The 12,762-nt window shown below is 47.0% G+C and overlaps 1 protein-coding gene across 1 annotated transcript in view; it reads left to right on the plus strand.

Moving 5' to 3' along the window:
- The first annotated feature begins 2,010 nt into the window (after positions 1-2,010).
- The window catches only part of ADAMTS18 (ADAM metallopeptidase with thrombospondin type 1 motif 18), a 128,070-nt gene continuing 117,318 nt past the window's right edge, over positions 2,011-12,762 (plus strand). Inside the window, exons 1-3 of the mRNA XM_070397880.1 lie at positions 2,011-2,100; positions 2,202-2,289; positions 5,444-5,760. Coding sequence (XP_070253981.1) covers positions 2,011-2,100; positions 2,202-2,289; positions 5,444-5,760 — 495 coding nt within the window. The remainder of the gene's footprint in view (positions 2,101-2,201; positions 2,290-5,443; positions 5,761-12,762) is intronic.

A 12,762-nucleotide genomic window follows, 5' to 3' on the forward strand; every position in this document is an offset into this window, starting at 1 on the left:
CCAGCAGCACAGGTGAATTTTGTGCACATTGAAGTTTGACCCGACGATCTAGAAAGCAACAGAATCACGGGGTATTCTCTCTTCTTACTTTAAAAGCCCATTTATAAAGCCCAGAAAAATATATTCACCTAATCCTTGCAATATTCTTTTGATGTATGACTTGTATTCCTATTTTATAAGTTATAAAATGGAAGACACAGTGCTTACGCAGCTGATGCAGGGAAAGCTAAGTGTTTTTGTTGAACCCAGATCTTCTCACTGGGAGGTCTTTCAAAAAAGCTTTGCCCTGGGAGAAGCTGTGCCCTTTCTCTGTCTCTGCCGCCCAGGTCTACCTCTCCACTGCTGCATCCAGGGAGACAGACGTACACTTGTTGGGCTGTCACTTGTTCTAAACTGTGACATGGACCTCGTCTTAACCACCTCCCTGCCCTGAGGACCGGAGCAGGGATATGCCCACTCCACTGCCACTACCTGGGTCCAGGACACCAGCGTTGCTCACCATGATTCTAGCACAGCTTCCTTGCCATTCTCCTCTGCTCAGCACTTCCAGCATTATCCACACATGATCCATCTATTGCCTCCTACACATTCTCTCTCTGTCTCCCCTTAAATCTAACTGATTCCTACATGCCGCACCCCAGCCTACAAGGTCCGGTTGACCTGGCCATGTCTCTGCCTCTTGCTCTGGCCTAGAACTTTTCCATCATGGCAGCATCTGAGAATATATTTTGCTCATCACTGCAAACAGTAGGGATCAAATAAATGTACTGAGTAAATGAGCAGGCACATTGCAGATGGGGTACCCATCTGTGGTGATAGCAGCGCTGTTTGTTAGGGCTGATTCCTGCAGATTGGGGTGTCTGGGGCCAGGGTTCCAACTTTAGGAGTTGGAAGCATGGTTGCTTGGAGAAGAGAGAAAGATCCTGAAGAGGTGAAGCCCCTGCCAGCCGGCTGTGTGATGTTCTAATTTATTGGGATAAACTGGTTAATAACATTATATGTCATCATATTTCAGGTACAACCTGACGGCATCTGTGCATGCCACTGTGTGCTCACCACCCTGGCCTCCCTCAGTCATGCTGCCGACAAGGCTCAGGGTTCCAGCCCTCCGGTTGCCTGGATTTTCGAGTTTCCAAAGTATATGTGCTTCTTGAGCCCATCTGAGCCCAGTTTCTTCATCTTCATCAAGGAGTTAATCATTCCCACCTTTGCGAGGATAGGGCCCAAGGTAAAGGAGATAAAGCAGGGGAGGCACCTGACACTTGGGAGGTGTTGCGAAGGCCCTCAGTACCTGTCTGCCCCGGCACCCAGAAGACTTGTAGAAGAGAAGACGGGCAGCAAAGAAGTCGCGCCACTTACCTGTGCCTCCCTCCCCCTTGCTCAACTCATCTCTTCCTGCGCTTAAAGCTGAAATTCCGTCTTCCAAGCCCGACCCAGGGCGCTCCGCGCTCTCTCTCGGCGGTGGGTCCCTCCCTCCCACTTGCACTCACCCAGCCTCCCTCCCTCTTCGCCCCCTCCCTCGGAGCAGGAGCCGGGAATCCCACGCCCTAGCACCAGCCCGGGGGCTCGGACGGGCCCGGGAGCCGCTGGTCGCCAATCACCGTGCGGTGGAGAGGCGGGCGCTTGGCTCCGGCGCGCTGGGGGAGCCAGCTGGCGCTGCTTTCCCCGGGAGCCTCAGACGCTCGCACAGACCCAGACAGACGCACAGACTGGCGGGCAAGCGCGCGGGCAGGCACGGACAGAGTCCCCCGGCCGTTTGCACTCGGAGGCGCGCGCCAGCCCCGGCCCGCGGAGCCCCCCGTTCCCCAAGGGGAGCCGCAGGCGGCCGCTCCGCAGCCGGCGCCCGCCGAAGGGAGGGCGCGCAGGCGGTCGGAGGCGGGGAGGCCCCAGCGCGCCCGGCCCGCGATGTGAGCGGCGGCGGCTCCCACCTGGCGCCGCACCTGGAGCGCCGCGCTCCGGGGCGGCGGGGAGAATGCGCGCCGTCCGCAGCCGCCTCGCCCGCACCTGACCATGGAGTGCGCCCTCCTGCTCGCGTGCGCCCTCCCCGCCGCCGGCGCGGGCCCGCCGTGGGCTCCGGCGGGACTGGGGCGCGTGGCCAAGGCAGGTGCCCGCCGAGGGGGCGCGCCGAGAGTGGGTGGCGGGGGGCGCCAGGAGCAAGCCCCCCGCGCCCCTCACGCGCCACGTCCCCTTTTCTCTTGCAGGCGCTCCAGCTGTGCTGCCTCTGCTGTGCCTGGGTCGCCGCAGCCCTAGCCAGTGACAGCCACTGCGGCGGCAGCGGATTGAATGACGGTTCGTACTTGTCCCCCCACCCCACCCCTAGGAGTCTGTCCAGGCACTTTGTCCCTTCTTTTCCCCCCCGCAAAGAGGGAAAAAGGTACAAAGGCTCACCACCTACCCCCCCCCCCCCGCCCCCAACGTGGCAGGTGTGTGTGCGTGTTGGAAATGGTTCCTGTTTGTAGAGGGGGGAAGTGTGGCAAGGACTCAGAACTTATCAAAAGAATCAATGCCTCAAGCTTCAAGTCACATAAATGAGAAAACAATACTTTCCCTTGTTCACAGATGGCTTGTTTTAAAAATAAAATCGTACTGTAGTGAGAAATTAGGAAGTGGATATGGACTAGGCGGTTGGTATCAAAAGGCACCTTGCTCCCCTCCCTTCCTCTCCTGGGCAAGCCTGCAGGACCTACTGTCATGGGGATGAAAGAATATGGACCCCTTTCCTTCCCCACACCTCTCCTCCTCCCTCTCCTCTCCACTTCTGTTCCCTTCTCCCTTTCCTCTCCACTCTGTTTCTTTGCCCTTGTGCCCTGGATTCCCAAAGGCCACTGTTAGAGGGAAGAAGATAGCTTGAGGTATCTGGAGTCTTTATCTCTTCCGAGGTTCCCCAGCTGAAAACCTCCAGACCACCCCTTCCTTCTATCATTTATTAACTTCTCATGGCGCCCAGAAGGAAAATCCTTGTCTCCACGTTCCCACCAGCTACAGACCAGCCGATCCCTGATCCAAGGTGTCCAGCAAGACCTGAGGTTCAACCGATTCTCTAATCTTTAGCCTTGCAGGATCATGTCCTCCTACCAGGGGACAAGGGATCATCTTGGGGACGGGGAATGGCAGCGCCATGAAGAGGGACTGGGGCCGGGGGTGAGTCAGTGAGGGAGGCAGGAGGACAGAGCAGGAATTAGCTATTGAGAAGAGCTTTGGTCCAACCAGAAAGGCTGGCTGCAGTTTCTAAAACAACCTCCCATTGTCCCATCTGGTCAGATGGCTGCAGGCCCCCCCTGTTCCAGCTGCCACCTGTAAGGACCTCGTCTTCAGTCAGCCCCTGAGCTGATTGATCAGATCACTCTCCACAGGGGACTCTCATTGCCCCTTCCCATCAAGAATGGAATAGCATCATCAGCCTGCTCCTTCTCCCCTTGGAAGCAAACTGGTTGCAGGTGTTGGTGTCTGAGTGGGTGGGGCTGGGGGCGGGGGGAAGGCTTTTCAGGCTGATTCCCTTAAAGCAGCGGTTCTCAACCTGTGGGTCGCGACCCCTTTGGGGGTCGAACGACCCTTTCACAGGGGGTCACCTAAGACCATCGAAAAACACATATATAATTACATATTGTTTTTGTGATTAATCACTATGCTTTAATTATGTTCAATTTGTAACGATGAAAATACATCCTGCATATCAGATATTTACATTACGATTCATAACAGTAGCAAAATTACAGTTAGGAAAATAATTTTATGGTTGGGGGTCGGTCACCACAACATGAGGAACTGTGTTAAAGGGTCGCGGCATTAGAAAGGTTGAGAACCACTGCAAAGGCTGGCTAAGGATCCCACAGGGCCTCCCAGGCAGGGTTTCAGATGGTTCTAGACAAGGAGGTCAGAAACAACTTATTGGAGAGGCTCTGTTGCACGTGTCAGGGATGGTTCACACAGTTAGGTTTTAGTAAGGGAGGAAGTGGATTTTTCACTAAGAAAAAGCTGCATTGAATTGAAAGCCACATACCTGTAAAGCATCATAATAGAGATTTTTTTTTAAAAGAAGAGAAATAGTATACACCTGCTTTGTTTCTTAAGGTTAAGAGAGGAGGAAAACTTCTTTTCCAATTATTTTTTTAATACGTATGTCAATTTGGAAGTATTTCCAGTTAAAGGAGTCAGAGAAGGAGAGAGGCAGGACATAGAGAATATTGTAAGAAATAGAGTTGCTCAAGCACTAAGAGTCACAGATGGTCAAACAGGAGAAAACATTTTAAAGTTGTCATATTGGTATTTTTTTCAAACATAATAATACCTTGATATGATTCCTGTTAGCTACAGGGCTTCTTTATCTTTATCTTTTTTTGCTATTTTGGGAAAAGGGAAATTCCTGTTTTCCTCCTCCTAGAACCGAGGACCCCGGTGACTCAAACATGCCTCTTAGTTATTCGGCATCTTTCTAAACACTTTCCAAATTAGCTTCCCATTCTGTGCCTAGAAAGTGGAAATGCAGAGCGTTTTTTTTTAAAGCGCAGAGGGCATATTCCACATCATTTTGTGGGATGAGACTTTTCAGTTTCAATGTGTTGTGATAGAAAGCAGTGTGCTGGCTTCTCATTTTTTTTTTTTTTTCTTCCAAGCAGCAAATTGTTTTTTAGCTCCTCCTCTCAGGAACAAGCAGCAATTAGTGCAGCTCCAGGGAGCAATGGTGAAGGTATTTCTAAACATGCCTTTCCAGGTGTCCCTGCTCTGACAACATGTCTGAGCAATTTGAAACATCATCCTGCTTAGGAAAAGCCCTGACAGTGTTGAGCCATTTTTACGCATCCACTCTATTGGGTGCTTACAATTAAATGGGATTGTCCCTGCAAAAGCTCATAGTAAAAGGTTAAGAGTGCTACAGGTTCTGGAGTTTTATTGTCACGTATAATTAATATTGGAAATAGGAAACTGCGGTTACTTGTGCATTTTCTGAGGAATCCTCTCAAGTTACTCAGCACTGTGAGTTATTTGACATTTAAATTCTGCCTCCCCTCCCCCCACCCCCAACACACACCCAATTCAGATTAAACACAAAGATGGTAATCTCCTTAAAAAAATTCAATTCTTTACTTTGGTAGTTTTATATGTATGTTGTCTCCCAAAAAGCAATGTTTATGAATGAATGGCTCTGTGACTAATATAGGAAAAGTCCATCTCCTCCCCAGACCAGGAGAGTTTGTGGCCTTTTCCACAAATATTCTTCACATTCATCAAGGTTGTGCTTGGCTGTTAGTGTTTATAGTAATCAGTGAGGCAGAGCTAATGGGAAGGACCATGAGTCCTCCTCTGAATTATATTTCATGTAGACGCATGGCCACAGGAACAAAGATACCTTTGAGCCGTGCATCGCTCTCGGCCAGCCTGGTGGGAGGTGACGGGTTGGCATTGTGGGCTCCGGGTGCTGACAGCTAAACCTTCCCCCTTGCAGATTACGTCTTTGTCACACCAGTCGAAGTGGACGCGGGCGGGTCCTATATTTCCCACGACATTGTGCACAGCGGCAGGAGAAAGCGGTCAGCGCAGAGTGCCAGCAGCTCCCTGCATTACCAATTTTCAGCATTTGGACAGGAGCTCCACTTAGAGCTGAAGCCCTCGGCGATTTTGAGCAGTCACTTTATTGTCCAGGTACTTGGAAAAGATGGTGCTTCAGAGCCTCGGGGACCCAGGGTGCAGCGATGTTTCTATCAGGGATTTATCAGAAATGACAACTCCTCCTCCGTGGCCGTGTCTACTTGTGCCGGCTTGGTAAGTACCCCGCACTCTGCGTCGACTCCCTCTTCTGCGTGCATTCTGTACAACTTGAATGAACAGATGTCTGCAATATTAAGTGCTCTTCCAGCCAGTTCGACCCATTCACACTGTCAGCTTTGATACTTATGATATTCTCAATTGAATTAATCTGCTCCCAGAAAGAGAAAATAGAATAGAACTTTAATGACCATTTAGAACATTTCTTTTGATGTTTAATGGTCTGGGCCTCTTCATTCTCTGTGTTTGAGACAATCCCCAAGGAAATTAATTTGATGGATGCCATTCGCATTGTAAAGTCTTGGGAGACCAGGCATTATATAAATCGAACAAGCTGCGTGCCTCCGCGTTGCTTTGAAACGGGAAAACTGTATTTCGGTGCAGAATTGCATTCGGCAGCCCTGCTAAGTCCAACCTTCATGGAGAAGGGAGGCCTTTTGTTTTCTTTGACCTGTTCCTGTTCTGCTCGTGTGAGACATCCTTGTAGAGTGTGGTGTGTTCTGGGCTGCCAGGCTGAAGTGTGCTGTCCAGGGACGCAGACCGCTTAGAAGCATTTGGGACAAGTGTTCTTTCCCCTCTTGTGTGATCCTCATCTGTTGAGCTCAGGGCCAAGAATATTCGTGTAAATGATACTTGACTCAGAATTCAATCAAATGCATGAGGCAGTAAATGGCATTTGGGGTTGATTTCATTCTGTGTTGCAATTGAGAAGTGTCTGGAACTGACAGAAGTGTGTGTGTGTGTGTGTGTGTGTGTGTGTGTGTGTGTGTGTTGAGATACTGAAACACATGAAAGGCATGCTCTGGGATGACTAGAAGAAGGAGAATGTGAGAAAGCCCAGTTGCATATGTAGTAATGTACATGGTACATCATGACACAAAATAAGAGTGGCTCCACCCAGCCAGCATAGCTCAGTGGTGGAGTGTTGACCTATGAACCAGAAGGTCATGGTTCGCTTCTTGGTCAGGGCACATGCCCAGGTTGTGGGCTACATCCCCAGTGTGAGGTGTGCAGGAGGCCGATAATTCTCTTTGGTCATTGATGTTACTATCTCTCTCTCCCTCTCCCTTCCTCTCTGAAATCAATAAAAAAATATTTAAAAAATAAAAAAGAGTGGCTTGGGTGCAGGTGAATGAGGACTCCCATGTTCCTGGCTAGTTGAAACTTTACTATTTAAGTTTATTTTCCTGACACTGTGGCTTGAAATTTAGCTAAAATATTTTACTACCACCAGAGTTATGATATCCTTTGGTACAGTCTTTAAAGCAGCGGTTCTCAACCTGTGGGTCGCGACCCCTTTGGTGGTCGAACAACCCTTTCACAGGAGCTGCCTAAGACCATCCTGCATATCAGATATTTACATTACGATTCATAACAGTAGCAACATTACAGTTATGAAGTAGCAACGAAAATAATTTTATGGTTGGGTCACAACATGAGGAACTGTATTTAAAGGGCCAGAAGGTTGAGAACCACTGCTTTAAAGCATAGAGTGAAACAAAGATTTAACAATTCCCAACTAAGCTTGATCCATTTAAATGATCAATGTGGCTCTCTAATAACCTGTATATCATAACATGGTTGTATGCACATATGTGTGCCTGCACAAACATGAATATCTCTTGTTTTTTTGGTTTTGTTGTCATGAGTCTCCTGCTCTTTGGGGAGCTTCCTTCCATCTTTCCCTCTCTCTTGTCTAGTCCAGTGTCCTGGTGTCTTCAGAAGGCACCCACCATCGTGGCTTACACTATCCCAGTCCATACAGCAGTGGTTAAGAGCAGTCTGGTCAGGATCATTCTCACCCCAGCACTCACTAGTAGGACCTTGGGCAAGTTACTCATCTCTGTGTCTTAGTTTTTTCACTTCTAAAATGGGGACAATGAGAGTTTAGATAATAGCGCCGTTGGGAGGAAGTGACTTCTTACATGGGAAGTGCTACAGCTGTCCCTAGAAGGGAATAATTGCTCTGTATGTGTTCTGGTTCCCACAAAACGTAGTCTCCTCTCGTTTAGCTCTCTCAGGATTCCACTCTTGTGAGTGATGGGAAATCTGATCAGTTGTCTCGTATGACTAGATGTTGGGTTATTTCTCCTAAGGAGGAGATTTTCTTTTGAACAGAGAGCAAATGATCACTTAACACATACGAATGAGGCAAGTTAATGTTCATCTTTGTGATGGATGTGAAAGAGGTCAGTGTCAGCCACATCTGCCTGTATATAAGGCTGATACAAAGTGGATTCTGTTCCAATGTGCAACATACTCTTAATTAACTTTACTTCTGTAGGCCTCATTTCCCTCTCCTGAAACATGTACAGTGATTCCTGAGACCATTGCCATCTCTAGGCATCTGCCTCTGATTATCCAATTTGTTGGTCCTGGCAGGACCCATTTGGCATGGGGTAGGGGGAGAATCAAGCTTATCTCATTGCATTACCCACCTCCCCATGACCCTGCAAAGCACATACACCCAGACTCTACTCAACAATAAGAAAATAAAACAAGAAAGAGGACAGAGCCACAACTGAGAAGCCAAGACACTGCTCTGTATTAATTTGTTTAACCTTGTGTTGAAATATACTGTATATACAGAAAAATGCAAAAATCATTGAGTACAGCTTAAGGAATTTTCAAAAAGTTCACATGCATGTGACCACCAACCAGATCAAACAAGACGTTGCCAGTGCTTTAGAACAGCGGTCGGCAACCGGTGGTCCGCAGACCACTGGTGGTCCATGAGGTCTGAAAGGTTGGCGACCGCTGCTTTAGAAGATCCCCCATGGCCCCTTCCCAGTCACTACCCACCATAGGTGACCACTCTCCTAACTTATAACATTGCTCAATGTTGCCTATTTTAATGTTTTACATAAGTAGAACATACAATATTCCTCTGTATGAATACTTTACAATGTTTCTATTTCATGGTCGACATTCAAATTGTTTTCAGTTTTGGGTTGTTATGAAGACTGCTGCTGACCCTTCTTCTGTATGCCTTTTGGTGACCTTATGGACACATTCTGTTGGAAAACTACCTAATAATGAAGTTTCTGGATCACAGGTTATGTGTATATTCAGCTTTAGTAAATTCTGCCAAACAGGTTTTCAAAGTGATTGCACTAATTTACACTCCCATCAGCTGTGTGTGATTTTCAGAGTTCCAGTTGCTCCACATGCTCACCAACACTTGCTATTGTCTATCTTTTTCTTTTTAGCCACTCTGATTGATGGATGTGAAGCAGTTATGGGTTTAGTTTGTATTGTCCTGATGGGTGTTGAAGTTGAGTATCATTTCTCATGCCTTTTGCCCATTTATATATTCTCTTTGCCGACCTATCTATATCATACTTGGACAAGAAATAGTACAAATATTTTCAACCTAAACTGTGGTTGTTTTTCCTTTCTTGGTGAATAGAAGCAGGAATTCTGAGCAAAAACACCTTTGTCAACTTAACATCATGGTTATTACGGCTTTGGCTCTCTAACAGGGCATTGACCTGCTTGTGAACCTATCAAATAGCAATAGGTGAGCACTGTGAAATCACATGAGATGCCACATGGAGGGGACTCTTCACTAGGGACGTTGAGAAATGGGGATGGAGGGAAATAACTATGTTGGGAGGAAGAATTTCTTCATCCTTTCTGCCACCTGGAACCCATAGACATTGCCCAGCTTCTTGGGCTAAACAAGGGGTTAATACTTTCTCTAAAGTTAATTAGCAACTACTGTAATGGATTCAGGATAATGAATGATTCACGAGTTCAGGAGAAAGACAACGTGCTTCTAACATGCTTGTTGGAGAGACTCATCCAAGTCCACCTGCTAGAAGAGATGAGCAACTCTTCTTAATACAGAAACTGACATGAGATGACTGAGACTAAGAGATAGAGCTCCTTCCACTCAAAGTCTCTACATTAGTGTTTCTTCAAGAGTGGGGCAGGGCAACTGGCATCAGAATGCCTTTAGGGGACAGAGCAATCTCCTAGTGTGCATGCAGTGTGCACTGGGAAAGTAATAAGTCACCTTTGGATAACCAAGTGCCAGTAGGGAAGCTAACCATTGTCTTGACTGCTAGGGAAACCCCGGGAGAAAGCAACAATGGTTCAAAGGGTTATAATAGTGAAATGTAAGTACTTCCATGTATACATGTCCACTCCAGCTAGGGTTTCTCAGGCAGGGAATTTCCCTCAATAATTCAAAATTAAACTACTTAAAATATTTTCTGAAAAGGCGCTCCCCACAACTGACAGGTCTCACTTTACTCAGGAGTTGAGTAGGCAGTTATTGACTTGGAATAATTCATAAAACAGGAGTTGGGAACTACCCTGAGTGAATACTGCCTACCTTTATGTCTGGGGTGATTGTTTTTAAATTTTGAATGCCTTTATCACCTAGCAAGCCTTCTCCAGCTTAGCACTGCCCCCTACACCTGGCTGCCTTGCACTCTATGAAGGTATTTGGATTTGCAGCCCTTGATCCAGAATCTCAGGGTTGCAGATTAACCTAATCTATATCACTATCTGCTGTGATGTCCTCTTTACCATATCCAGCCTCTTATTTATATTATATTACTAGAGGCCCAGTGCATGAAAATTCATGCACTGGAGGGGGGTTCCCTCAGCCCGGCCTGCCCCCTCTCACAGTCCCGGAGCCCTCAGGGGTGGGAGGCGATGCCCCCATTACACCTCTGCTGCTGCCACTGCCAGCAGCACAAGCCTCAGCCTGCCCTGTTTATCTGAGCCTCAGGCAGCTCTGGGTGACTGGGCAGCTGACATCCGAGGCTTGCCTGTGCCTCGGGCCAGCCCTGGGCAGCTGGGGGGCTGAGGGCGAGTCTGGCCACACCACGCGCCTGCCACCACCACCCCTCCGCCCCCCCCGCCAGCGAGGCTAAAAGGACGGGGGGACTCCGGCGGGCTGCCATCTTTGTGACAGTGTGATGGTCAATTTGCATATTCCCTCTTTATTAGATAGGATTGATTTCCAAGAGTAAGGGAGAGGGAGAGAGAGATAGAAACATCAATGATGAGAGAGAATCATTGATCAGCTGCCTCTTGCATGCCCCACACTGGGGGATCAAGCCCACTACCGGGCATGTACCCCAACTGGGAATTGAACTCTGACCCCCTGGTTCATGAAGAGAAAGTCATTTCATCCAGGAAGTCCATGCCATTGTTGAGAGACTCTTCCTCTTGCTGTTGAACTTCAACCTACCTTCTTATTACTTTCACCAATATTTCTTAATTTTCTTTTCCGGGGTGATAGAAAAAGAACTATGTTTTTCTTCTTACATGATGGGAGATCTAAAAAGACCTTTCTCCCCAGAAATGTTCCACCTTGGTGATCCCTTTTATTAGGAGAGTGATTTTCAGAGTACAATCAGAGGCATTAGCTTCACTTCAAGTGTTAAATTTTTGAATTTCTTTACCCACAACAGAAGCTGGGCCCAGGAATGTATATTTTTAATCCTCCAAATCATTTCAATGCATACTAACAGTAGGGAACCATTGGATTAAGACCTTGGATATGCAGGAAAATCTTTTTAATTGGTTTATTGTTTGTTTGACAGATTGATTCCATTTTTGGAAGTTGGTGGAAGGGTATTTTGAGAAGTGACTAATGATTAGTCTTTCATTCAACAACTATTGATGAGCTTCTGTTATGTCAGGCACTGTCCAGAGCACTGTGAGTAAAACCAGAAGAGAATGAATGCTGTACTCTAGCCCACAGGATTTTGTTCTAAGGGAGAAATGGAGCAGCAATTTTAGCTCTAGAAATTGGTGTTTTATTTTGAACCAAGCTATGGTACAACAAAACCCTGGAACAAAGGACTATGGGGCATGGTTTTAGAAAAGGGGACAACATGGTCAAGATAGGGTCAATGCCACCTTTTAGAGTTTTACCAGGCACATTAGCACATTAATAATTCAGAAATATCCTGCATTAAAGATGTTTAACTCTGTTTAAACCTAGAGTTTCCCTAATTTAGTTGGTCATGAAAACCTTTTTCAAGGAGCATCTCTTGGCAGTCTTTTAGTAACAAGAAAGTCATGAGAGCAATAATTCCCCGAAGAGATATTATAATATTATGTATTGATTTCTAACTGTTAAGCGATGCTTCAGGAAAAAAAAGGATTTCATGATCATATAAATGATTTCTTGGCCATATATCGTCATATAGGTAGGGATGTGTTAAATTTAAATGCAATTAGGTGAATGTGTTTTCTGTAATACATTTCACACCTTTTAATATGCCAATAGGTGTGAAAACTCTAAAAGGTGGAATTTTGATACTAATTTAACTACTCCCTTCCTTGTAAGCCATAGTTCTATCAACAACTCGTCCAGGGTTCTGTGGTTTGCCATAAAAGAGCAATACCTAGGTCTAAGATTATTTGCCCTTGACTGGTACCTGATAAATCCAATACCCATGTGTTCCAGTTGCGCAAATGCACCCCTTGCTTAAGAAACTCAACACCAAGCGCCATTCGCAACATGAAGATCAAGTGAAAAGATGTAAAAAAACCCCAAAAAACTGTTCCCCCTGCTGCATTTGCGCCCAGGTCTGTAACACATCAATGCTTTACCTTTGATGAATGACCTGAGCTGGTGAGAGTGGCAGACGGCTGTGCTGTTCCTCTTGGCACCTTCCGTCCGGTCTCTGATTAGGAGGATCAGCCTCCGCATGACATCAGGGGCTCAGCAAGGACTGTGTGCCAGGATCCAGGCTGCCACCAGATCCTTCCAGCCTCCACTCGGACGCACTGTCCAGTTGTCACTTGGTTTTCCTTCCTCGCTCTTTGCTTTGTCCCCGACAGTTAAACTGTAAGTGGGTTTCTCCTCCATGGCTGGCTGCCCTCATGTCCAGATTGTATCTTTCTGAGCGTTGGCCTTTGTAGATTGTGATGGCAGGGGCCCGTTCTCCAAAGAGCCTGGGTCCCTGAGAGGAACTTGGAAGCAGTTAGGTTTCCATGGGTGGTAGGGAGGCTTTGATCTCCTCTTTTCTG

Source organism: Myotis yumanensis, unplaced genomic scaffold (genome assembly GCF_028538775.1).
Source record: "Myotis yumanensis isolate MYYU_CA2020_CCGP unplaced genomic scaffold, mMyoYum1.0.hap1 SCAF_18, whole genome shotgun sequence".
Taxonomy (NCBI): domain Eukaryota; kingdom Metazoa; phylum Chordata; class Mammalia; order Chiroptera; family Vespertilionidae; genus Myotis; species Myotis yumanensis.